This window comes from Pyxicephalus adspersus, chromosome 10, assembly GCF_032062135.1.
Source record: "Pyxicephalus adspersus chromosome 10, UCB_Pads_2.0, whole genome shotgun sequence".
In the NCBI taxonomy this organism is placed as follows: Eukaryota; Metazoa; Chordata; class Amphibia; order Anura; family Pyxicephalidae; genus Pyxicephalus; species Pyxicephalus adspersus.
In genome coordinates this window covers 11,330,205-11,356,418 of record NC_092867.1, presented here as the reverse complement: position 1 = coordinate 11,356,418, position 26,214 = coordinate 11,330,205, and the positions used below count along the sequence as shown (strand labels likewise).

Genomic DNA, 26,214 nt, shown 5'->3' with positions numbered 1-26,214 from the left:
CTGACCTTAAACAAGTATAAAAATAACACATTATGATACTCACATCATGCTTGTTCCAGGTTTGTAAATCAAAAGTGTTAAAGACAAACACAGCCAGGTACGTTAGGTGCATTAGGTAATTACCTTGTACTTAAAGTTTCTGTTAAACTTCAGCTAAATATATATATGTAAAAAAACAAACCAAGAACAAATTAACATCTCTTAGCATCACTGAAGCTTGTCCACTCCATCCTGATTTATATATATTTTTATTGGCCTCCTCACTAGCAGACAGGAATGTATATGAAGCAGGACGGGAGAGCTAGGACATTAATACTTTCAGAAGTTGCTGGAAACTCTTTTTAATCAAAATGACCCAGGATGTAATGGCTGGATGTGACGTCTACTGCAAGAATGTGCAAGCAACTCTAGATGCCATTTACTTTACACCTGGTAATGGCTACTTTGTTAAGCTACAGATTTGCTTTGAAATTTACAAATACTTTATAAGGTCACGGAAAGAAAGGCCTTAACAAAACAATGGCAGGAGCTAGAATGTGTATGTACTGCTCAGGTAAGTATCTACGCGTATTAGCTTCTGCTTATCTCCTGCAAGAAGTACTAAAGTGCCATGAATCAGGGTCTATTGCACACACAAAAAAATCCTATAATATAAAAAATACAGAATTACCCTGGCACCTTCAACTTTTATTGGGAGCGGCAGGTTGTTTGCCTGGGTATGCAGTTAGTCCAGCGTGAAATACACGTGGGCAGCAAGGTGGCTCAGTGGTTAGCACTCTGGCCTTTGCAGCGATGGGTCCCAGGTTGGAATCTTGGTCTGGACACTATCTGCATGGAGTTTGCGTGTTCTCCCTATGTCTGCGTGGGTTTCTTCCGGGTACTCTGGTTTCCTCCCACATTCCAAAACACGCAGTTAATGTTTTTCAGTAAGCTGGAAGTCTATTTAATCAGTGAAGGCTCCAAGTGATCACTACATAGTAACTGACATAGTGATCACAAGTACTTCAATTTGATCATCATTTCTGACCAATCTTCCGGTTGTAGCTGGGATTATGAACCAGCAGTCATTCAGAATGTCAGCTCATCTTTTCCAGTGCTGTCTTGCATGGCTGGCAGCTTTTTTTGGCTGTTCCTTCTCTTTTCTTCTCTTTGTCCCTATTGCTTTCAGTTGTTTTTAACCCATTCATAAGCCAATATCTATGAAAACAATCTCTAAATCCTTTAAGTTTTATTTAAAGCACTATGCACAATTACCCCTCCTAAGTACTGTGCTCTGATACATTAGGAAGGAAAAAAGTGATTAAAAATTTATTTTTAGCTACTGTATGTAAAATTCCCATCTTGAGCACCCATTCTTGTCCCCATTGGAAAAATGTCCTTCCAGTTCTTGGGGACATCTCTAAAGTTTTGAGTTTCTTCTTTTTTTTCTCCTTCTTTTTTGTAGATGACATTCTTGAGTACAAATAGAGGGGGGAATCTAATAAAGGGCCAAACCCTCTGTGATTATTTTTATTATTAGGTTACTAGAACAGAATTATGGAAGTCAGCAAGCTGTTTCAGTTTTTATTTATAAACATTCTGTGTTTCTTGTGCCGTTCTCCTGCTGATATATTCCCCATGGCAGTATCCCCGCTGTCATTGACTTTTCACCGCTCCCTTTTATTAGTTCAGTGTGCTCACTCCAATAGGAGCTACATAATGTACACATTTTTCTATCATACTTTTGCCATTAGCCGGTTTTGGAGAACATGTGTTTGTAAGGAATTGAACACAATAAACTGTGTCGTGTAGCAGAATGTGGACATTTTGTCTGATTTATGTGTTAAAATGAACTACTGTTTTCATAACGTAAAACACAATTTGTCATGTTGCCAATGTTAAAAATCCTATGACATCCATGCTGACACAAAATATTCTGCCAGATACATTACGTATTATGCTGATGACATATGGTATTATTACAAAGGGAAAGTGACAATGGTTTATTTTTACAGGGGATGTTGATTTTTGTGTATATTATAAGAATGTGCTGTGTTAACAGGCAGATATATACAACGGTAGCCATGTCAGAACACCACAACAGTCATCCTTGCCTTATTTTTCACCCAGGGTAAAAAAAAACAGTGTGTAGCCATGTGTTATTAGTCGTGGAAGTGCAGTGATGGGACATACACAGGCAAATATCATTATATAAACTCATATTAACTAATACATTGTTGTGTTGTGTTTGCTGAACGTCTGAAAGAACGCCAGAGATGTGCATTACACTCACAAGTGTTCTTTTTTATTGCTGCACTACTCAGTCACTGAACTTTTGAGTTGATATTGGCACATTCTGAGGTAGTTGGCATTGTAATGTAACAAAGTAGCATTGCCAAACACATATATTCTGACTGTACAAAGTCATTATAGTTACTAACAGCACTGTATGTATTGCAGGGCCCACCTAAACCATCCATTCATTCCGTGTATGGTCAGACCTCACACTACATGGTTGTTGGTAAAGTAATACACATTGTACAGTCGGACTGTTACATATATAGACAGATTTACCTGGGAACATAAAGCCTGTTTATTCTGTGCTTACTCTCTTTCATCAAAATTCAGCACTTTGCATTGAAGGCATTGTGCACTGTGACTGAGCCCAATTTACTAAATGCAAAGGCAACTTTTCCCTTCTTGTTTTTGCAGCTTTTATTCATATTTGACGCATTTACTAAAATGTATTTGTTAAGATTTATGGCTATAAACCAAAACAAATTATTGTGACAAGCATCAGGAGTGCCTAATGAAACTCATTGCATTCACCAACCAGAAAAGCAGTTCTAATACACCCCGCTATTTATTATTACAACACTGCTGCTCTGACTTCAGAGCCCATCACTAAAGCTGATTGTTGTCTTTTACAATATGGTTTCCAATCAATATTTTCCTTTCAATTTGTACGATATTTGTCAGTCAAGTTAGACTATTCCTGAAGGGGTGGCAAAGGGTTGAATTAAAGACAAATTCCATCTAAACTATTTCTTTTTCTTCAGTTTTGAATTGGTTTCTTTTTCTTTAGTTTTGAATTAAACACTCATGAAACTCATATTGCTGTGTGACCCCATAGAGGAGATTCCCCCTCACATGTTATGCCTGTGACAGCAAGACAAAAGTGAGGGGATCTGTTGCCAGACAAAGTTTAAAACTTCACAAGGAAATCACAGTGCTCATCCCCAGGGATTTCAATATACACTGGATGAGTGGAGGTGTCAAAGATGTGGTGTTCACAATCATAAACTCATATAAACCCAATACACAAGAGGCTTTATCACAAACTTACACTTATTTCAAACAGAGAATCCTAATTCAAACATTCATGAAGACAATTACGAGCAACATGGAGTTCTTTGTTAAATCAGCAGAATTTCTCATAGAATTCCCGCACATTTCATAGCTGAGCAGACATCTCCTTCATTATACCTGAACAGGAGAATATATTCTTTGATAAAGGAACACACATATTATACATGTAAAGCAAGGTACAGGGAGGTGTCAGAATTCATACTCATCATTCATATATGAGCTAAAATGACATAACTATGCTCACTTCACACGGAATTGATTTAAACTGGATAAGAGCAACGTACAATGAACCCATTACATTACTGTCCACCTTGGTCAGTTTTCTCCTCACTTTCTGTTTGAACAGGAAATGATGGGACATTTCTCTAATTAGGACAGCATGCAACATAACACATTTTCAGTAAAATAAGGAATGGCTTCTTAGTTTGTCAGGTTATTATAATTTAGGACAATTCCCACATCTCTTGTCCTGCTATCACAGGGATGGAAAGTGAGGAGAAATATCTCCAACAGGGTCACACACAGCGGTGAAAGCTTGATACAGTGTTTTCTTTTTCCCAGTTTGCCTTCAATTCAGTCTGTGAAATTCCTTTAAAAGTGAATTACATAAACCCTGATTAACTGGCATAAATTAACCAAATATTGATAGGGAGCCGGGTTTAGGAAATGTCTCTTCATTTCATTACTGAGCTTTGTAAACTCATAGCTCCTTTTTATGTACCTAAACACTGATCTACATACAGGAGAGTGGGGTAATTTAAGGACTTTGGGGTTGATTTACTAACATAATTAAGGCTGTTGACTTATCAAGGTGAATTATCACCTTGCAATGACAATTCCTTCAGCTTTGTGAATGTGACATTTGGCTAGGCAAAGAATAAATAATCACATGCAAGAATATACAAAGGAGGATTCTTCCTTGCTCATAATTGGATGCTTGAAGTAAGCAGTGTGTTATCCCATTTATGAATCAAAGTAAAATATCTCTTGCATGGAAATAACTCGCTTTGCTATGTGAACAGCCTAAATTTATTCAGTAAATCAATACCATAAAGCCCGAGTTCTTACTGAGCCCAATGACTCCTGAGCTTCTTGTATATTAACCTGAAAACATATTTTCTCTTCTGACTTATTTTTGTATAAAAAGTTCTTATTGTTAAGGAATATCATTATTATCTATAGATAGCATTACACAGGCTCCTTCTGTCATCATCATCATATTAATATTATTATGAATTACTGTATTTATAAAGTGCCAACATATTACGCAGGGGTTGCAAGTGACAAACAGATACAAACAATGCCCAAAGAGCTTACAAACTGAGAGGTGGGGAAAGTAGTACACAATAGGATATGGAGTTACCCAAGCAGGTCTAATGTAAGCTCTATTCTTGTAAATTTTGTAGATGAAGCTTGTTTTCCTTATTGGGGAATTATTTATTGATGTTTATAATGCTGCATCTCAGGCAAATTATATATAATTTAGGGGATATTTAATGTAAAGACAACTAGCGTGATCTGCCAGAATTGTGTGCCAAAGGGTGGTTTAAATTCCCTGCCAATGGTCCAGTTATGTTAAATGCTCTTTGTGTCCTTTATGAGGCTCTGCACCTTTAACAATGCAGGATGTGTCAGTTATAAAAGGTTGCGTCCTTTCATAAATTCAATTGATCTTTAAATTCTTTCTGCATTTCCCCTTCTAAGCCCATACAAAGCTTCACACTTCTCAGGTTCTTTGACAATGACTTTGTGGTCATAAAATATCTGAATTATAAACTGTCCAATGTGAATTTACAGGTAGAGCTTTCTAAAAGCTTCTAATAAAATCTGTACACTTTATGAGCTCTGTGGTGAAATGAAATCGCTGGCGGACATATAAGAATCCTTTTTATTTTCCTCAGAGTGTGGAAATTGCAGGTTTCATATGCTGTCTTTCTAAGCTATTCACTCTGAACTTCCAGGAATATTGGAGTCAATTTACAAAGTGTACAATGTGTACTGGCTTGGAATTTCCTGCCATCTACCTATAATGAATTTTCATTTCTAGGCTGGTTACATGGACAGGCAGAAACATGTGGGCAGTCTGTGTCATGGGTAGTGTTGGTGTTCGAATTTGGGTTGTCCTTATATTCGACCTGAATATGGCTGTTCAAACTCGGATAGACCCGACCCGAAAAACACGGGATTCGACGGCGCAAATTCGTGTGTAAAAAAATGTGTTAAAAAAAAAAAAAATTAAAGTTAAAGTAATTTATTGAATGTGTGTGATTTGTGTAATTAACTTTTATTTTTTTACAGGTTATCCTACAATGACAGGATGATTACCACGGCTGCACAGCAGTGGGAACCCTCCTGTCAGTGTAGGATCCCCAGGCACTAGAGGTTAAATGGGTACAAGTCTCCCCATTCATCACCTCTAGTGCTCTGTGATTGGCTGGGGAAAGGTAAACCCTGATGACAGCTCAAGGGTCATCAGAATTTTTCATTCCCCAGCCAATCACAGAGCACTAGAGGTGAATGAATGGGGAGACTTGTCCCCATTTAGCCTCCAGTGCTGGGGATCTTCTCAATGAATGCGGCCGCATTCATTAAGAACAGTGTGCGATCCATGGCACTGGAGGTTAAATGGGGACAAGTCTCCCCATTCTAAACCTCTAGTGCTCTCTGATTGAATGAGGAAAGCTTTCCTCAGCCAATCAGGGAGCACTATCCCTATTCCTCGATAGAGTTTCTCTATCTAGGAACACAGGACTCCTGATTGCTCCTGCAGTAAAGGGCTGCAAGAGCAATCAGGGGAGCGGAGCTGTCAGCTCTGCTCCCCTGATTGCTCTTGCAGTACTTCACAGTCCCTAAAAATAACCCAAATTTTCCCACCATTGACAATAATAGTGTTCGAATTCGGCATTCGATTACCTGAACAATATCCCCCTATTTGATTGAATAGCTGTCTAATCAAATAGTGAGATATTCGACCAACACTAGTCATGGGACATATTTGTAGTGATAATTATCCTTTATTAGAACAGTGCAAATATGATAACTTGTTCATTAACTCGCTATTAGGAGGTATAATATCCACAACACATGATAGATCTGCTGTCAGATTATTTGTTATAATTTTATGTTTTATTATGATCCCAGCACTAATGTACAGTGGAATCCATATAGAATGTCAGAGATCAATAATTGAAACCCAGGTCTCGTGCACCAAATCTCTGCAAACCTATACAAATGGAGCAGAACTTTGAGGTTGCATTCTGTCAGTCATCATACATAATACAGTACTCAAAATATAAGAAACAACCGGCAAACTAAAAAAATAAAATCCAAACTTTAATCCTGAACATTTTACTTATATTTTGTAGATGGTTTACCATATTTCGGGTATTTATGTTGATTTCTAGAATACAACAATGTGCTCTTAAAGCTCATTCCTGAGCAAAATCACTCACACTGCCCTCTGATTCTGAATTTCTTACCCAAATCCACAGCCTAGGTCCCTTGGGTGGGGAGTTTAAAAAAAGAATAAAACGCTGTATAAATGTCAATAAAATGAAATTGAATAAATCTGGTAGTTTTCTGAATATAAAACACCTTATAAACGTAATAACACCTGTAGAATTTTTTTTCCTTTAGAAGCACCAACACCCAATACAATAGTTCTCTCTCTGTAATTATTTTGGGAGAAGAACCATTTCTACCCGACTCGATGAAATAAAAATCTCTCACCCAAAGACTTTTTTGAATAATGCATTTGACCTTTTCACTAAGAATATTTTATACACTAGTAAAATTATAAAGCTGTGCCATTCATTTGGCTTGATTTGGGTATAGAAGCCAATTACAGTCCAGTATGGACCCCGCTATAGAGACTGGACTAAATTTATTACAAAGCAGAGAAAAGCGACTGTGCAAGCTAATGAGCATGTTCACAGGAATAAATAATCATGAGCGTATTAACACCAGGGAGTAAGAGTTTAACTTAACAAGCACAAGGAAATCATGTGTTGAATTTCTACTAATGATTCACATAGTATTCATTTTCTCCAGCTGTTTAGCCTGCACTTGCTGCAATAAAAAGAACAATCAGACATAGCTACTCATTAGGCACTAATTTGTTCCAGGTTCCAAAGCTTGAATTGCTATTAATAATTTTACAACGACATTGTGCCTGTAGCCAGTTCCAGCGATGAACTGCATCAAAGCAGCCATGCTTGTGTGCCGGGCCCATGCAGGAGATGTGTGGACTGATAACTTTATACAACGCAGCACATCTCACAGCCGTGTAGATTGGACAACTCAAATTATTACTCAAATCTTACTGGAGTTACAGATGGGGACTTTAGACTGCAACTTCAAGTATTTTTTTTTCTCATTTTGGAGTAAGGAAGGATTAGAATCCCTGCTGTTTTTTTACTGCTAAATGACTTCTCTTTTACTGTACAAGTTTCAGCAAACGGTGAGGGAAAATATGTAATAAGGACACAGCCAGCAATAAAATGCCAACAGGGGATCTAAGTTTCCCTACTTTTATTTCTGTCTGTGTTTTAGATTTTTCTCTCACTTCCTATCTGGTGAAAATGTTCTTACTATGACAGCGAGAGGAAATCTCTCTAACAGAGAGCTGTAAAAACCCAACAGGGGTTCTCATCCGTTTTCATTTTATCTAAAAAAAAAAAGTTTTGCCTGGATATACACACAAACAAAATGTTTCATATGTATTTACTTTCCTTGTCACTGTTATAGTGCTAAATTATTGACTCGCCAAAAAAAGGTGTGCACTTTTCTCAATATTGTGCATTATATGGTGATTTTACTGCATTTACATCATATTTGCTGTAAATTTTGTATATGTTTAAAATGCAGCTAAAGCTCCACTTTTGAGTATACATAATAAAGCCGGTCTTTATTGCAGAAAGTGACCAGAAATGTCCCTTCTGTAAAAATATCTCCTACCTGCCTGTTTCTGTTCATAAAAGCCGAGCTGCTCATGTGTAGCGTCAGCTTTGATTGCCAGGATACCCGGCATTCCTGGCTTTCTCTGCCCATACCAGGACTGAATAAGGGAACGGGGACAGGTAAGTAACACTGGGTTTAGTTCTTTAATATGCATATTTCCTTTAAAAAAATAAACACAGCTTATGAGTTATTGAAATTAGAACTAAACCCTATAATACTTCATCCTTCTTTCCTTCATTGGCCGGGTCAGCATGACATAATTTAATGCAGCGCGGGAGTTCATAAAGTCCCAGCATCTGTAGGGGAAACTACGATATGTTGGGTGTCCCAGCAACAGCTGAAAGGAGCAATCAGACAGGTGAGTATGTATACCTGTCCCTTTCTGCAATAAACCCTGCCTGATCCCACATTTTTAAAGTGGAACTTTAGTTCCATTTTAAATGAAATTTTCTGTAGAATGTCCATTAATGGGAGCAAAAAAAGTCACTGGAGGTGTGATAACATGACAGATTAGAATGGAGTGATGTAAGCTATGAGATAAAATATCTCCTATGGCTTAGTGCAGCTAGAAGTATACCTGGAATTGTCAGAGCAACCCTTTATTACCAGTTAGACATATCAAAGCCCTTCTCTTTTATTGTATGTTTTAAACCAACTGAAGGGGTTTGTGATATCTTTTACTTGGATTTAAAGTGTTCACAATAATCACGTTTTCATAGCATAGAAATCAGACAGTTGTTACTTTTTTTACCCCAATTACACATAACCTTGTTCTTTTATTCATTATCTACTGTTAGTTCAATAAATAAAAATAAAGAAAACATTACTAAGGGTAATATCAGGGGACAATTTTGGCCACACACAGAACGTCATTTGTCCTTTCTTGAAACCAAACATTAAACATTATCAATCCTTTCCTGATGGTGCGTATGCATTGCTGTAAAATGGCCATCATATAATCATGTAATTAGGATAATCTATCTTATAGTTGTGTTTAGGTCTCCATCTGGTAGTGGTTCAATTAGATGATTATTGAAATTACTTTACAAAACCTACAAACTGTTTCTAATTGCATACATTTTTTTGTTTTTTTAGGATTACTGGGTATCCCTTCTTTTCAAGAAACTTGTGGGTCCAAAAGTGTTGGCAGTTCATGTAGCTGGTATACAGAGGAAACCTCGACCAGGGAAAGTCATCAGGGACAAACTCCGCATTTATGCCCACTGTACCAACCATCACAGGTAGGAGGAGTAATCATATTTTATATGTATGAGGATCATTGTACATGCCAAGCACACTGATCTTTCCTCTGGCATGCATAATATTGCATACAATATGACCAGTATATCTGGTGAAAGTGATTTTCTATCAATTATGTGAAATAAATTAGTATATGAAAACCTACCTGTTGAAGTAAAGACACTTGTTTTTATAGAAGTGCATACTACTTTCACACAATGATTTATGTTCTTAAGTTGTATTATGTCCAAGCTAGCATTGTTATATTTTAATACATTCTAAAGGAATATATTTTGCATACACCACATACAAAACAAGTCCAAACTATGACACATGAGGATAGGACCCTGGCCAATCAAACCTAAAATCCTAGAGATGGGGGGCAGAGTATACAATAGGTAGGGGAAATGTAACTGTGACTAGAGAAGAAGATAGGTAGGAGATTGAAGTGTTGAGTTGTAAAGGTTTTTTTTTAAAGTGTTAAAGTCAGTGTAAAGCTTAATAAGGACAAGGGATAGAGTTCTAAAAAAGGGGCCATGCATGCAAAGAGGTGATGAGAAAAGAAGTCATTAATGGGTCACTGGAGGGAGTGGAGGAGGTAGTTAGGGTTATGTGTTAGGTCTGATATACAGTTAGGTCCATAAATATTTGGACAGAGACAACATTTTGCTAATTTTGGTTCTGTACATTATCATAATTAACTTTAAATGAAACTCAGATGCAGTTGAACTGCAGACTTTCAGCTTTAATTCAGTGGGTTGGACAAAAAGATTACATAAAGTTGTGAGGAACTAAAGCTTTTTTTTTTACACAATCACTTCATTTCGGGGGCTCAAAAGTAATTGGACAATTGGACAAAGTAATTGGACAATTGATGCCTGGAGTTTTACTTGGGGGGGGGGGGGGGGTGCTTGTATGTGGAAGATTTTGCTGTGAACAGACAACATGCGGTCAAAGGAGCTCTCCATGCAGATGAAACAAGCCATCCTTAAGCTGCAAAAACAGAAAAAACCTATCCAAGAAATCGCTACAATATTAGGAATGGGAAAATGTACAGTTTGGTACATCATGAGTAAAAAACAAAGCACTGGTGAACTCAGCAACGCCAAAAGACCTGGACGTCCACGGAAGACAACAGTGGTGGATGATTGCAGAAACATTTCCATGGAGAAGAGAAACCCCTTCACAACAGCCAACCAAGAGAACAACACTCTCCAGGAAGTAGGCGCATCGATATCCAAGTCTACCATAAAGAGAAGACTGCATGAAAGTAAATACAGAGGGTGCACTGCAAGGTGCAAGCTACTCATAAGCCTCAAGAATAGAAAGGCTAGATTGGACTTTGCTCAAAAACATCTAAAAAAGCCAGCACAGTTCTGGAAAAACATTCTTTTGATGAAACCAAGATCAACCTTTACCAGAATGATGGCAAGAAAAAAGTATGGAGAAGGTGTGGAACAGCTCATGATCCAAAGCATAGCACATCATCTGTAAAACATGGCGGAGGCAGTGTGATGGCTTGGGCGTGCATGGCTGCCATGGCACTGGGACACTAGTGTTTATCCATGATGTGACACAGGACAGAAGCAGCCAAATGAATTCTGAGGTGTTCAGAGACACATGTCTGCTCAAATCCAGCTAAATGCATTCACATTGATTAGGAGGCGTTTCATATTACAGATGGACAATGACCCAAAACATATAGCCAAAGCAACCTAGGAGTTTATTAAAGCAAAGAAGTGGAATATTCTTGAATGGCCAAGTCAGTCACCTGATCTGAACCCAATTGAGAATGCATTTCACTTGTTGAGGACTAAACTTCGGACAGAATGGCCCACAAACAAAAAATTAATTGTGGTAACGTACAGAACTAAAATGAGAAAATAAGTTGTCTCTGTCCAAATATTTATGGACCTAACTGTATACATGGGACAGGAGCAGTGAAGCGATATGTTCAAATCCTGTTTTGTAATGTGATCATTTGTTACCACATTATTATATTTTGTATGACTGAATTGCGTTTGCTGTTTTTTCCACATCAGCCATAATTACGTACGGGGATCAATAACGCTATATATTATCAATCTACACCGATCAAGGAAAAAAATCAAGCTGGCTGGAACCCTGAGGGATAAGCTAGTCCATCAATATCTTCTTCAACCCCATGGAGCAGAGGGAATCCAGTCTAAGTAGGTAGATCATAGGATGATTCATATTACATTTTAGCACTATGAATTCATGTTGAATGTGTGAACATGCAGACCTTTGTAACCATCTTCTCTGGATGTACTTACCAATTTGTTTATTTTGCTTGTTAGGCCGCATATATTATAAATGGCTAATTAAAAAAATGTTTGTGTAGATTTGTCTGACCCATGGAAAATCACACAACTGATTAGACCATAGTGGACAAACCTGCACGCACATCAAATCCAGAATTAATGGCGAAATATTAGGTCTAAAAGTATTTACATTTTTATAGTATTAGGGGGCCCCTTATAAAGCTGGCAATCAGCAAGGATGCCAGCAATGTGCTTTTCCGTATACATATACAGCACTACTAACATCACCTAATTCATAAAATTGGTAATTAGGTGACACAATCACCCCTTTCTGAATGATGGCTACTACTACTCCTTTTCATAAATCTGGCCTTATAAAGTGGATATCTGATTTATAAGAAAGAACTACAAATAAATATTGATCAATAATTATTAATTAAAAATAGACCTCTAATTGTTCACCTTAATGTGGAATTCAAGCCAAAATTGTGAAACCTTCTTTTTAAAGTTTTGGTGTGAGGAAGGTTTATGTGATGTTTTATTGATGCCTCTTCTCACAGCTTGTCATAGTAACCACTATCACTGGGCCAAGAATCAGGGAGGTTCATGGGGACATCACAATGGTTTACCCTTCCCTACATTACCAAAAACTGAAATGTAAAAAGTAGGCTTGACTCTCATAAATGCTGCACGCTAGATTGTGTTTCTGAATTCCACAGTAAAGCCTCATCAGTAACAGTCCTGGTAGATTCATGGGTTGTCTTTCCTGTGGGTGACAGGAATAAAGACTGCATTAGGAAATAACATCAATTTTAAGTGAGGTCAGAATGTGGTCAGATTAAATAAAGCAAATTGTTCACACCTGCTGTCAGTTTGAGTCTTTGTCTCCGTGGTCTATGCATGGCTCTCATAACCACTCACACTCTTGACTTATATGTTACCTATGGATAAACCTGGTGCTGTTCAAATATGCAGACCCCCCAGATACACGACTGTGTACTTAAGAGCTTCCTTGGATTTATGATGCCAGTAAACTGCCTGCTTAGTAGAATGTAAACAAGTGTGCCACCACCTCTACGTCTGTTTTCCAGCAGCTCCTAGCAGGAGCCCAGTAATGCAGCGCTATCCCAGTTCAGACTCAAGTCATAAAGACCATTTCATATGGAGCCACTTTCTTCCCAACCTTTTTTAAGCAAATCTAAGCAGTCTGTGTTACTTTGTTCCTGGTATGTACAGCTTTGTTCCTTGTCTTGTATTTGAGCCTTTTTATCTAAAATACAGATGGCTCTTGTTTAAATAAATGACATTGGCTGGAGACCTGGAACTGCGAAAAAATGTGAAAGTTAAAGTGAACCTAATGTGTGTTTTTTGAAGATGATTACATTAGTCAAACATTCCAATATAATAAATATAATTATGATATATATGCTTGTAAATTAACAATTAGAAGCCTACAGGATACTGAGCAAAATGGGCCTAGTCAGTAAACCTCCTAATAACCAACATAAAAGTCAGGTCTTCTATGCGGAGATTAGATGGCTGTTGTATGATTTCATTTGCATTCTCTGTCAGCAATCTGCATGCTTTCTTCAGCATTTTTAGGAATACTCGACGCGATGTGACCCACTAAATCACCTATTAACTACTTATTCCACTGCTTATGTCTGCATTTCAAATACTATATCATCATACTGATGTGACATTAGATAACCTTAGTTTTGGTATGAAAACATTTCCATATTTGTGACCAAACAAGAAGATGCAGTAAAGCAACCTTGTCTAGAGACAATCCTAAAGGCCAATAGAAGACCGTCCTGAGTCTCTTGCTTGCAGTTAATTCCATTTTTTTAACCTCTGTCATTTTCTTCAGCATTAACAACTTCTTGGAGTGTCACATATTGCTTTCTGTGGTTTCTTTTTCTGACAAATCACAGCAGTGACATAGGGGTCAAAACCCTTCTCTGCCCACCTCTAAAGCGGTGCTGTAAGAAACGTGTTTCATACAGACAGAGTTTTTCTGATCTTATTTATATTATAGGTTTTTATAAATCATTAGTACGAAGTCACTGGGCCGAGGGTTTGTTATTGATTTATCAGTTTGCGGGAGTATTGGACTGGATGGGTTACTTCTTCTAATACTTCCAAAGGACTTGATGTCTCCACCCCTTCTCTAACACCATAACCAAAACCCCCCAGTGTTCCCATAAATGATTCGACATTTCTAACACCATCACTTTCTACTTTAACCCCCTGAGCGGTAACGCTGAGTGTGACTGGGAGTAGAAAAATGATGCTGAAAGCAGGAACCCCGAGCCACACTCGGGGTAGCTAAACAATGATAAGTGATAGTAAATAGAGCCATTCCTGATCCGCCGGTGTCCTCCTTCGTCCCTCGCTTTCTCCGGCCAGCGTCTTCCGCATCTGATGAGTCACTTCAGCATTTTTTGAATGCAAATACATTGGATTTATATGTCTAAAAGCAATACATTGTCTTTCATGAAAATGTATTTTACAGTATAAAATAGTGTATGAGTATAATATTTATATTTAAAAAATTATTTTTAAAATATATTATTTTGACATGATTTTGTGTTTATATATATATATATATACTTTATTATACTCATACTATTATATTATACTGTAAAATGAATTTTCATTAAAAACAATGTACCGCTTTTAGACATTATAAATCCGGACAGAAATGAACCGCCCGGGAGGTTAAACTGTTCTGCTCTATGGAGAGGGGAGAACGAGCGTCGGATGGCCATTGAACACACGTTAGATTCTCGTACGATACTAGTCCTGAAGGGATAATTGGACGAGATCCATCTGACGTGTGTACGTAACCTTATGGCTGTGTTATTTAGGCAGTACTAAAATCCTCTGCTATTAATATCTCACTATTCTAACTATCTAACAAGATAAAATGTTCCAACAATTGTAGAAAAATGAAGCATTAGTTCTGACAGGAAGCCAGATTTCAGCATGTCCTGCCAGACTACATTACATGTCCACAAATACAACCCACTGGAATGGTATAAAAGCACAATTACAGTTTGGTTGCCATTGCTGTCGGCTTTGGCTCCATTATTATCTTGTATTTAGAAGAATCCATTCATAGCAGGCAGTTTGCTGGTAGCTGCATTGTTTAATAAGTTACAAGAGTGTTTTAAATATAAGAAGTTGTAAAATTGTGGAGTATTTTTCAAAGCCACAGCTTTTAAAATTGTAAATTCTACCCAGGACCCTCTTAAAAGAGAGAAAAAGAAAAAAGAGCAGACAGAACACAAGAAATACTGTGCTGTGTTTAGTGTGTCAGTCCTGGCTTAGATTAATGTCCTGAGATTTAGTACTTCATCCAGACCTCTGGATACAAACCCAAACATTTAACTCTTCTGTAAAGATTGGTAGAAAATTGAGATTCCAACATTTCCAAACAAATGTTCTTAATCTTAAAGAGGTTTGGACATGTTTGGATTTTGTGTTAAACACTTTTACCAGCTATGGTAACATGATCTTTTTATTGTAGAAAACACTTATACATAGCTCCCAAAATATCTGAGGAAAAGGACGTAAAAGACCGCAAAGATATGTCTTTGACTTTAATAAGTAAACAGCTCAGGCAGCCATTTTAGATCTAAAATAATATGCCAATGCCTAATGATATCATCTAGATGTATTACACAATGTATAACATGCATGAGTTTTATTTCTGATTAAAGCTGAGCTCTAGGAAAATATAACAGGCACAAACAATGCAGCTCTGTAATTCCAATACACGATTACTTTGTTATGTAAGTAACTGAATGTGACATTTACAACAGCATTATGCAGCAGGGATGGAGTGTGAGAGAAAGAAGCAGCACAAGAGGCCAATCAGTTCATGCTCTGATAAAAGTGTGCTGGGAACAAGAGGAAGCAGAATAGAAGGGAAATGACTTCATCACCGTTCTGCTTCATTGCCCAGTCACAGGCTGGGACAGGTTCAGGACAATGTGGGTTCAGAGTAAATTAGCGAAATTATGTTGTTTATTAGACTGAGGACATTTAGTGGCACTGTGGGCAATATTGTTTAACCACCTGAGCGTTACACTGAGGTCTAGATTTCTGTTCCAAAAGCGTTACACTGTTTTTCATGAAATTTTTTTTTTTTTAAATGTAGACCTGTAACTTACAGAAATATGTCCAAACAAGGGTTCTAGTAGATATCATGAATATAAAAAATGTTTGAATCACACAATCATGTAAAAAAAAAATTACTTTTAATAAAATTAAATAAAAGACACAAAAATCAGCTTAAACAAGAATACATAAATAAATGAAAAATACTGAAAATGCCATAATTCGGTATACTGTATAGTAATATATTTTTCTAAAACACCTCCCTAGTGTCCAACCGTCCAACGTCACATACCTATAGACAAAACCACATAAATATATTTTCTATTATTTTGTATTGGATTGGATACAGGACTTTGTATTCAATCCAATACAAAATGAGAACAAAATTCAAACTCTCATTTTGTATTGGATTGAATACAAACTCCTGTATCCAATCCAATCCAAGAGTTTGAATTTATCAATTACATACTTTGTATTTATTTTGAATTATTTTGTATTGGATTGGATACAGGAGTTTGTATTCAATCCAATACAAAATGTGTTTGAATGAGTTTCAATTTGAATTTCCCGCACACGCGCCGACGTCATCACGCTCGGAGGGAGAAGCCGGCCGGCTTCTTCTTCTAAGCCAGCCGGCTTCTTCTTCCCGGAGAGGACACCCGACGCTGGAGGACGACGCTGGAACACGACCGTTGGACGATCGCAGCGGGACCAGGTAAGTGATCGATAAACCCGAACTTTTCTCACTGTATTTTCATACAGTGAGAAAAGTTCGGGTTTATCGATAATTGTAACTTTTTGAAGCCCGTACCAAGGTCGGGCTTAACGGTCGGGTGGTTAAAAATTATTTAAAGTGGACCTAAAAATCACACCTAACACAAATCAACCGGACATATTTTAGACAATATTTTGTGCAAAAAAAACTGCTACCATCTGTGTCATGTGACCTGAAGCGTAGATACCCAAGATCACATGGAGAGCTATTTATAAAGAAGCGGTACATTTGTTGTACTTTGGGAGCCTGAATGCAAGGACTTTTTCTGTTATATGCATACAGGATAGAACAGATGATTGGCTCACTAGAAAAACAATTAGCTCGTTCCTACAGCTATTAACAAAATTGTAATACAAAAGAATTGTTTTTATAATGAGAGTTTTAGGTAGAAATAAGAGAAGGTAGAAGTGGTGATGAGGAAGAAAAGGAGAAAAAAAGTTTGCAATTCAGAGCCTAATAAAAAAAAAAAGTCACATCAATCCAAAATCAGAACATCAGAGAGTCAGGTCATAGGCCAAAGATATAGTATAGATATAAGATATAAGTATAAAGTAGATCAATAAAATATGTATTTGGGTGCATGGGGAATTCCCAAATTGTAGATGAATCCATGGTGGAGTCAACTAGAGGTAAGTGTAAGATAATAAAGGTAATTGAAGAAGAAGGAGAATGTAGCAGTGTGCATCCCCTGAGCAGCTGGAAGTGTAAATGTTTAATGTTTTAGAACAAAATGACATCATCTGTAGAAATCTGATAATAGGTATGTTATGGTTCTAATGTCAGTATAACTATGAAAATAAAGAGATGGTATATGCAGATCAACCAATAAACAGAGTTCAGTTATAGCACACCATATTGGTCCTTGGTATCAGAGGTATAAACTGTTTCCCTTTCTCATTAGGAGAATTTATATACAAAGATTTTGATATAGAGGACTGGTGAGGGGGTTTCATTGATAGCCGCAGATAATACTTTGCATAGCAGTAAACATTTCTAAATGTAGAAATAAGATCCACAGATATTAGAACATTGAGCTGTAGACTATTACATGGATGAATGAATCTGAGACTCTTTGGTGAAAGCTGTGTCCCATGGTGGTTTGATGGACAGCTCCACCATATGTGCAGAATTTTTCCAGCAGTCACAGCACACCATCAGTACGTGGGAAAAAATATAGGGAAAATTCTTTGTAGTGTATAGGGACCCTATTACCAATTAGTGTTTTTTAACCTTTTTTGTGGGGTGCCATAACCCCAGTCACTTTATAGGTCCAGCTGGATTATTTTGTGACTTCCTGTTGTTCCTATAAAAATTTTTCTCTCCCAGGTGTCATTGTAATATGACATTTAGTATACAAATGTTGCAGAAAAAGGCCATATTATAAGAAAAAAATGTAAAGAATATTGTACAAATAGCTAACTAGAACAGCTATGGTGAAAATGATGGAGATGTTTTATTGTACAATTTATATTTAACAATTATGTAGTTCATTGCTAACCATACAAACTACAGCTAGCCCCCAGTTAAGGACATCCGACATACGGACAACTCCTAAATACACACAGGGCTTCCCCGCTTGCTCGTCTGCAGGACAGAGGCTTGAGGGGGCGGTTTGCATGGTTTGCAGAGAAGTTTTTTGGTAAACACAGCTCAGGTTACCTTAAGAGCTGAGCTATTCTGCAACCTTTTGTAACTCTTTAATGACTAAGACAAACTCAGTTTTTTTTTTTTTTGCATATCAAAGCACAGCTTGCTCAAGAAGTTAATGGATGTCTTTACTGTAACTGACACCACACTGTGCATGCACAGAAAGGTAAAATTAAATAATATGTTGAGACAAACATCAGTCCTAATTGCATTTATTTAAATAATGTACCTGTTCTGACTTACATACAAATTCAACTTAAGAACAAACCTACTGTCCCTATCTCGTAACCCAGGGACTACCTGTATCTGCTATTAATGCCCATCTACACATTCAATACACATATTGTGTATTTCAGTGGCTGAAAATATTTATCAAATGGCAAACTGGCTCCCTTGTTGAAAAAACAGTTAAACTCAAATATATAAACTCAAATATTGAATATTCTCTGGTTACCAGAAGACTTCGGTGTGTTTTACATAAATGGAGAGTTGTTTTCATTTAGACAGACCCTGTCTGGTAGACTGGGTTAGAAGGTTAGCAAGATACAACTTTGTGCTGCACTACTATGAAAGAAAAAGAACCTATATAGAAAGCATATATATGTAAAATGAGAAATATGGCTGCCCCCATGGGAATCTGTAACTACAAACATTACACAGAAACACCTTAAAATGACGACACATTAATTGAATGTTTTATATTTAGCAAATCTCTTTCACAAGTAAATCCAAAAATGTATTTAAGTGGGCTTTTCTTACAAATTGTTACATAAACACATACAAACTGCTCATACTGAGCTTAATATATATATAAACATAAAATCTTTAGTACTGTCATAATTCTTTGTGGCATAGAGTTAACAAAGTGCTGGAAACATTCTTTAGGGATCCTGGTGCACATTGACATGATAGCACCATGCAGTTGCTGCAGATTTGCCACCTGTACAGCTATGATGCAAATCTCCCATCCCACCACAAAGTGCTCTAATGGACTGGGATCCAGAGACTGTGGAGTCCCTTTGTGTACAATCAACTCATTGCCATGTTCCAGTTTGTGATGATTTGAGCTTTGTGACAAGTGGCATTATCCTGCTGGAAGTAGCAATCAGAGGATGCGTACGCCAAAGTCATGAAGTGATCAGCATTGGCAGCTACAATACCAATGTAGGAAATAATGTCCTATTGGTATTAAGATGCCCAAAAAGTGCCAGAAAAATATCACCCACACCATTACCCCTCCATCACCAGCCTGAACCGTTAAAACAAGATAGAATGTATCCATGCTTTCATATTGTTGATGGTAAATTCCTTACCCTACCATGCAAATGTTGTAACAGAAATCAAGACTTATCATGCCAGGCATTATTGTTTTAATCTTCTGTTCTCCAACTTTGGTGATACTAAATGAAATACAGCTTCAGGTAACTGTTCTTAGCTAAAAGGAGTGGCACCCAGTGTGGTCTCCTGCTTCTGTAGCGCATCTGCAAATCTCGGTAGTAACAATGTTTTTTTTAGTTACTGTTGTGTTACTAGCTGTAACCAGTCCGGTCATTCTCTTACCTCTGGCATTAACAAGCCATTCTCACCCAGATAACTGCTGGATATTTTTCATATTTCGGACCATTCTCTGTAAACTTTAGAGATGATTGTGCATGAAAATCCCAGCAGTTTCTGAAATATTTAGGCCAGCCTGCCTGGCACCAACAAGTCCTGGAAATGTCTAGATACCCAAATGCATTGAGTTGCTTTCATATGATGGTTGATCTTTGCATTACCCAGCAGGTGAACAAATGAACCTAATATAGTGACCAGTGAGTATATGTTAAACATATATGATACACAATATTTATCTATTTTGTATGCAAAATAGATAATGTGTATCCACTGTTATTTTTTCGGTAGATCATGTTTATGAAAAGGTCAAAATGACTGACAAAAAAAAATAATATCACTAGGATGTTACTGGCAACACAAGTGTACACCACCCATCTTGGCATTTTTTTAAATTATTATAATAAAAAAGTTTTTTTACAGGTGTCTTTGCTTGGGCCTCTTGGTGTCCTGAATGCTACAGTGAACACCACCATGTAAATCACATTGCACTTTTATCCTGTAAGTCAATGCAGGTTGGATAACACACCTATGTCAGGCTCACAGGACATTGGTTCAATAACCTTTGGTGTCATTCAGGCTGAAAGGAAAGCAGAATCACTTTTATTATACACATGTGAATCTGTGGAGTAAGGCAACAGAGGGGAGGTATAGTGCAGTGAAAGACGCATTTTTTTACCCTATCTATGGCTGAGTTTATTTTAAATCAGCTGCAAGGTGAACTATATTATGTTTTATGTCTTCATTGCAATATTATACATTACATATAACCACTATCCCTATTTAATGTACAGTGCTGCGTAATATGTTGGCGCTATATAAATCCTGTTTATTATTATTAATAATAATATTAATAACTATTATCCTAAAAATAAAAACAAACATGAAAAGCAGAGTATAACAGTGTGTGTTGTTTGCATCAGCCTGCACAGGCTCCCCCTGGTGCTCAATTGCAGTAGCTACAATCCTATGATGACAGATACTCACATCAGATATGAATGCAAAATGGAAAGGACATATGGACAGAAGCCCTTAACAATTAAATCAGTCATGATTTAAAAAAAAAATATTTTTTCATGAGGTTGCCAAGTTGCTTGATGATCTGTAAATGTGCATTGTGTATGTTCCTCATACGTTCTCCTATGTACAAATCCCAGCTATAACATGTTGTCTGTTTTTTACAGGTCAGTGCAGATGAATGGACAACACCTTGTCATGGTAGATGACGGAACACTTCCAGACTTCAAACCAAGACAGCTACGACCGGGACGTACAATTGCAATTCCTCCATTAAGCATAGGCTTTTATGTGGTAAAAAATGTAAATGCCGTGGCTTGTAGGTATCGGTAGTTATCATTTCTGCCATGATTTTTATGAACACAACTTTGAAAGCTACAACCAAAGCTACGACTCAGTACAAGGTAAAACACACAAACCTTCTGCTCTAAAAAGTTCCAGGCATGCAAATAACTCCAAGGCAGATTTAGTGAAACTTGCCACTTGCAAAGTCTGAATCTGTGAAATATGCAGCTGGGGAGACTACACAGGTCCATCATACTCCTATTGGGGACATATAAATATCACAGAATGATCACATCTGCATAAAATTACTTTACAATTCAATCCACAATTACTTTTATTAAATATCATTTCAGTTTCCTCTGCTGTCTTCATAGCTGGGTGCTGGGCATACGAATGTCTTGGGCAAAGCGATGCAGATTGTGACAGATATAACAATGTTTAGTTTTTGTTATTTATATGTTTTATCCATTTCTAGAGCTGAGACATTCTGCAGAGTTTTACTAAGAACATGGACACTAGAGGTTTCAAAGTCCTTCCACATTCATACAGAAACACATCAGGGACAGTTTTAGTAGAAGCCAGCAACAATTCAATATGGTTTTTGGTTGTGGGGAAAACAATTCTCACAAACTCCATGCATATTATCTCCACTAAGCAACTGTGCAAAGTTTTATAACAGAATTGCTCCATTGTTCTGCTCCAGAACTTATACTTGCTGCTCAGACCACAGGATCTCTTATACAGAAAGCAAACTTTTTTATTTCCTTTTCTGGTGGCCCGTGTGTGGAAACTCTGTTACTTTGCATCTCATTAATAACTACAGGTTCATGTGTGTAGGATATCTGCTCCCCCACTGCATGCCGTAGTTCTTTCTATGGTTTATACATCCTTTATTGTCATAGGGGCTGGAAGGAAGAACCACAGCGGGTATTTAACCCACACTAAGGGTGGGAAACCTGGTGACTGGAGAAGCAAAGCAATTTTTTTTTTTTTGCACCATCAAGAAGCTAAATATAAAAAGCCTCTTTTACCGGGCTTGTGTTCTGTACAATTAACCCTATATTGTCAGGGTCTCTTTAGGTATCTCATATTGTTCTATGGGGAAGTCTGCCAATAACAGAAATGTAAGGCCACACACTGCTTCCAGACCTAAATCTTGCTTATTACAGAGCTGGGTGCGGTGCGTGTCCTCACATTTTTGTATGTGTAGTGACAGAATAGTGGCCGGACCTGGAGAAGGGATATAGATCTATAGTCAAGAACTCCCCCTTCTCTAATAGGTGTAAACTGTTCTCTTTACAAATATTTCCAAAGAGCGTTTATGTGTGTAGATTGCCAGATATGCCAGATTTAAATGATGTGGGCAGTCATGGCGGGAGCTGTGATTTACATTACCCCTGTATTGTGTGTATATGGACCAACCATCTCTTCATTAAGGCTTGAAATGATTTATAAAAATTGATGCGGGGGGGGGATAGGAATTATTGTCCACAGCAATCACTGTGCTGTCTGCTTTGTCTTCTATATTGAAGGAGATAAAAAGCAGCTAGAATCCAGTTTGTTGCTTTGTGAAAATCTTTGCTGTTGATGTTTTATCAGTCCGGGTACTTAAATAGTGACATATGAAAATGGCATCTAAAGTTTAGTTTTAGAGATAGTGAATGAAATAAGTTTAGAACTATTGTCAGATTTCTTTTTCTTCCTCATTGAACAGATTTCCCCTCACTTCCTGTCCTTGTGATTACACAGGAAGTGAATGGAATCTTTCCCAGAAAATCATAGAACATTAACAGAAATTCTGTTACCGGTCTGCTAAAAACATGATAGTTTCTCACAGAGTGGCGCTTGGTGTGTGACATCAGCATTCACTTGTAGGTCAGCACCAACAAGGTAATTTATGTACCGTGAACTTGCAGAAATTGTAAAACGTTAATTGAGATCAGACAGAAACATGTTCATAAACATCTGTAAAAATTCTACTTGGCACCCCAACTGCTCTGCTCTCCCTGGGCAGGAAGGGCTTGTGGGTCATCTTTCCCAATGCTACTTCCATTAAACACCACACACAGCAGGGAGGTGGCAGACTGTAATGCAGCTCTGTTGGAGAATTTGACTGAATTATGATACAGGATTGAGAAGCAAATAGGGGTCACGGTTCTCCTGCTTCCCACTAAGTAGAAGTCTGCTGGATTGTTACAAAACTGTTTTATACAGATGGGGAAAATACAAAGTAAATACGCAATATGAGAAGAGCCTTAAGTGTGATATATCTGCTCTTCTCCCTGGTAAAACAATTTATACATCTTATGTGGATTTGTTTTATTTTTATATTTTTATTTTTGTTTCCATTTTTTTTCCCAGTTTATACAGACATGATTGCACCTGTCGGCAGTGTATATTTGTGTATCTGGATTATAAAATAAGCAGAACTGACAAATTATTCAGATTGATCCAGCACAATGTTAAATGTAATTACTAGCTGATTACCCGGCATTGCCCAGGTATTTATTTATTGCTATCTTATATTATACAGGAAAAGGAATCAAATAAAGCTATAGTGTTAAGCAAAAGGCACACTGTATCTGAGCAATACATACATATATACATACATAAATGCAAATATACCTCTGACATATACCACAGCGCTGTAAAAAGATCAGCGGTGCACTCACATGAGTGTAAATCATGTGTCTAGCACGTTTGGTTTAAAAGTCTCGATCTGTTTCCGAGTAATGGTGGAACATGGCAAGTTTGGTTGAAATGTCTAATGCTTTTCCTAGCACACACACACACACACACACACACACACACACACACACACACACACACACACACACACACACACACACGTTATACCCATAAAACTATGCAATTATACAAAAATACCCCTAATAGTTTTTTTATCATAATAAATTATTTTGCCATTAGAACATTCTGCTTTAAAATGTTCAACTTACAAAACAAGATAAAATAGTTACAGTGGACAGTGCAGTACAAGGCAAGATGTGCTCAACATGACTGGGCTTCCCTGTAAATATCACCAGCTTGTAGGTGAAATAAATCCTCGTTGCTAGTCATGGTGTCACCAATCTTTCAGATAAATGTCTAAAGTAAAGAAGGGGCAAAGCCTGCAAAAACACATTGCAACCAATGCATTGCACGTTGGGAAATTTTTATCCAACTCAAAACACCTATAAACTCTACCACACTGCCCCCTGGTGTTATACTAAATATATACATGATGCATCATCAAATGGGAAGTGGAGCTGCATTGCTTATTGATATTTTGTTTAATTTCTGCTGGTGGGAGTGGTGGTTGCATAGTGGACTGCTTAGGGATTAAAATTATTTTTAACAAGGGGATCGCACAGACAGAAATTAACAATAAATATCCAAAATTGACAAGCCACATCAGTATTTATCATCCCCAGTGCTGTTCTACCTGAAATAATCCTTTTCAGATTGTAACATTGATTTATTACATGGCTGATAATTTGATACATTCAATATCATTGGAGGAAATCCAATACCAACTGATGCTCATTGTGTACATTGTGATCATTACTTTTGTTATGGAAATACATTATTTTATAGAAAACAAATTCTGTTCTTTAGGTTTGGATTTTAGTGATATTTTCTACACCCAGTGCTGATCACACCCGGCATTCATTCCTCATATCAGTGTGTTTGCAGCAATTCTAATTGTAGGAAATATTGCTAAACCAGCAAACCTAAAAATATCAGAAAAACTATCTAAGATGCAAGTGTGATAAGCTCAGTGATTTCATTTCAACTTGTACATTGTATTAGGTTTTCATTTAAATGTGTGTTTAACATCATGAAACTTTATAAAAATATATCAGGTCCAAGATGAGAGAGATTCTGTGTTTTAGGTTGCTGTATAAAATTGTCTGTTCTGCCTATATTAGTAACCCCAATCCCCCTTAGGGATAAAACAGGATAAGGGTATTCATTTTCAAAATATGATAAAAATTATAATAATTCTAAAGGGATAATTGAAAATAAAAATACCTAATTTTGTGTTAAAGCTTTGTCAATAGAGTGGATCTAAGGTAGAATCTTGTTGTTGTGAGCTGTTTTACTTGCTAAAGAATAAATATTTCTGTTCACCCAGCCCTGGGATTTATATAACTCGTCACTCACCCCTTACTGGTAGTGCTGGGGACCTGACTGGGCAGAGAAAGAAGAAGCAGCAGATTATTAAACGTATCTCTCTGTCACTCTCTTTCTATCAGACTGCCCCCTACATCGCAGTACAACTTGTGCAGCATCTTATTCTTCCCAAGTATTTTTTTCATCTGGTTAGAGGAAGCTGTAGGTGGGTGGCAGCCTCTGTATCGTGACACAACCTAACAGTAACCACCCAAAAACAGCCGGGTGGATACTGAAAAGTGTCGGGTGGTGCGCCCAGCTAAAAGGGCCTGGGGAGAACACTGCCCCCTCTAAGCTCCCCTGTACAGGGATATCAAGAGTCTGATACTAATTACAATTCAGATACACTGCTTGCTTTTGAAAAATACATTGAATGACGTGATAATAGTTACACAGTTGCGTTATTTGTATCTTTTATATCTACCTGGAGTTCAGCTTTAAGATATTATCCTTTCTGTGGTGAATAATTCCAAATGAACTGTATGACAACTATGGGAGGAGGATTACATGCTGTATCTATCTGTTGTAAATGTTATGTAATAAATTATATTTTAAGAAAAGGGAAATTTTTAATAAAACTTTTGTTTAGATGGGATATTTTATAGAGATGTTTTTTTTTAAAGTTGTTAATATTTTCTTTACACAAAAATAACCCTATTTTATTATGGAGTGTGTGATTATTCATAGAAAAGAATTCATTTTAAACTGTGATGTAACATTATGCAAATAATAAAAAAAAACAATTTTCCTCAA

At 37.1% G+C, this 26,214-nt stretch overlaps 1 protein-coding gene across 1 annotated transcript in view; it reads left to right on the top strand.

The window, feature by feature from the left end:
* The window catches only part of HPSE2 (heparanase 2 (inactive)), a 60,378-nt gene extending 34,164 nt beyond the window's left edge, over positions 1-26,214 (top strand). Inside the window, exons 8-10 of the mRNA XM_072424832.1 lie at positions 9,403-9,548; positions 11,589-11,735; positions 21,171-26,214. Coding sequence (XP_072280933.1) covers positions 9,403-9,548; positions 11,589-11,735; positions 21,171-21,336 — 459 coding nt within the window. The 3' untranslated portion in view covers positions 21,337-26,214. The remainder of the gene's footprint in view (positions 1-9,402; positions 9,549-11,588; positions 11,736-21,170) is intronic.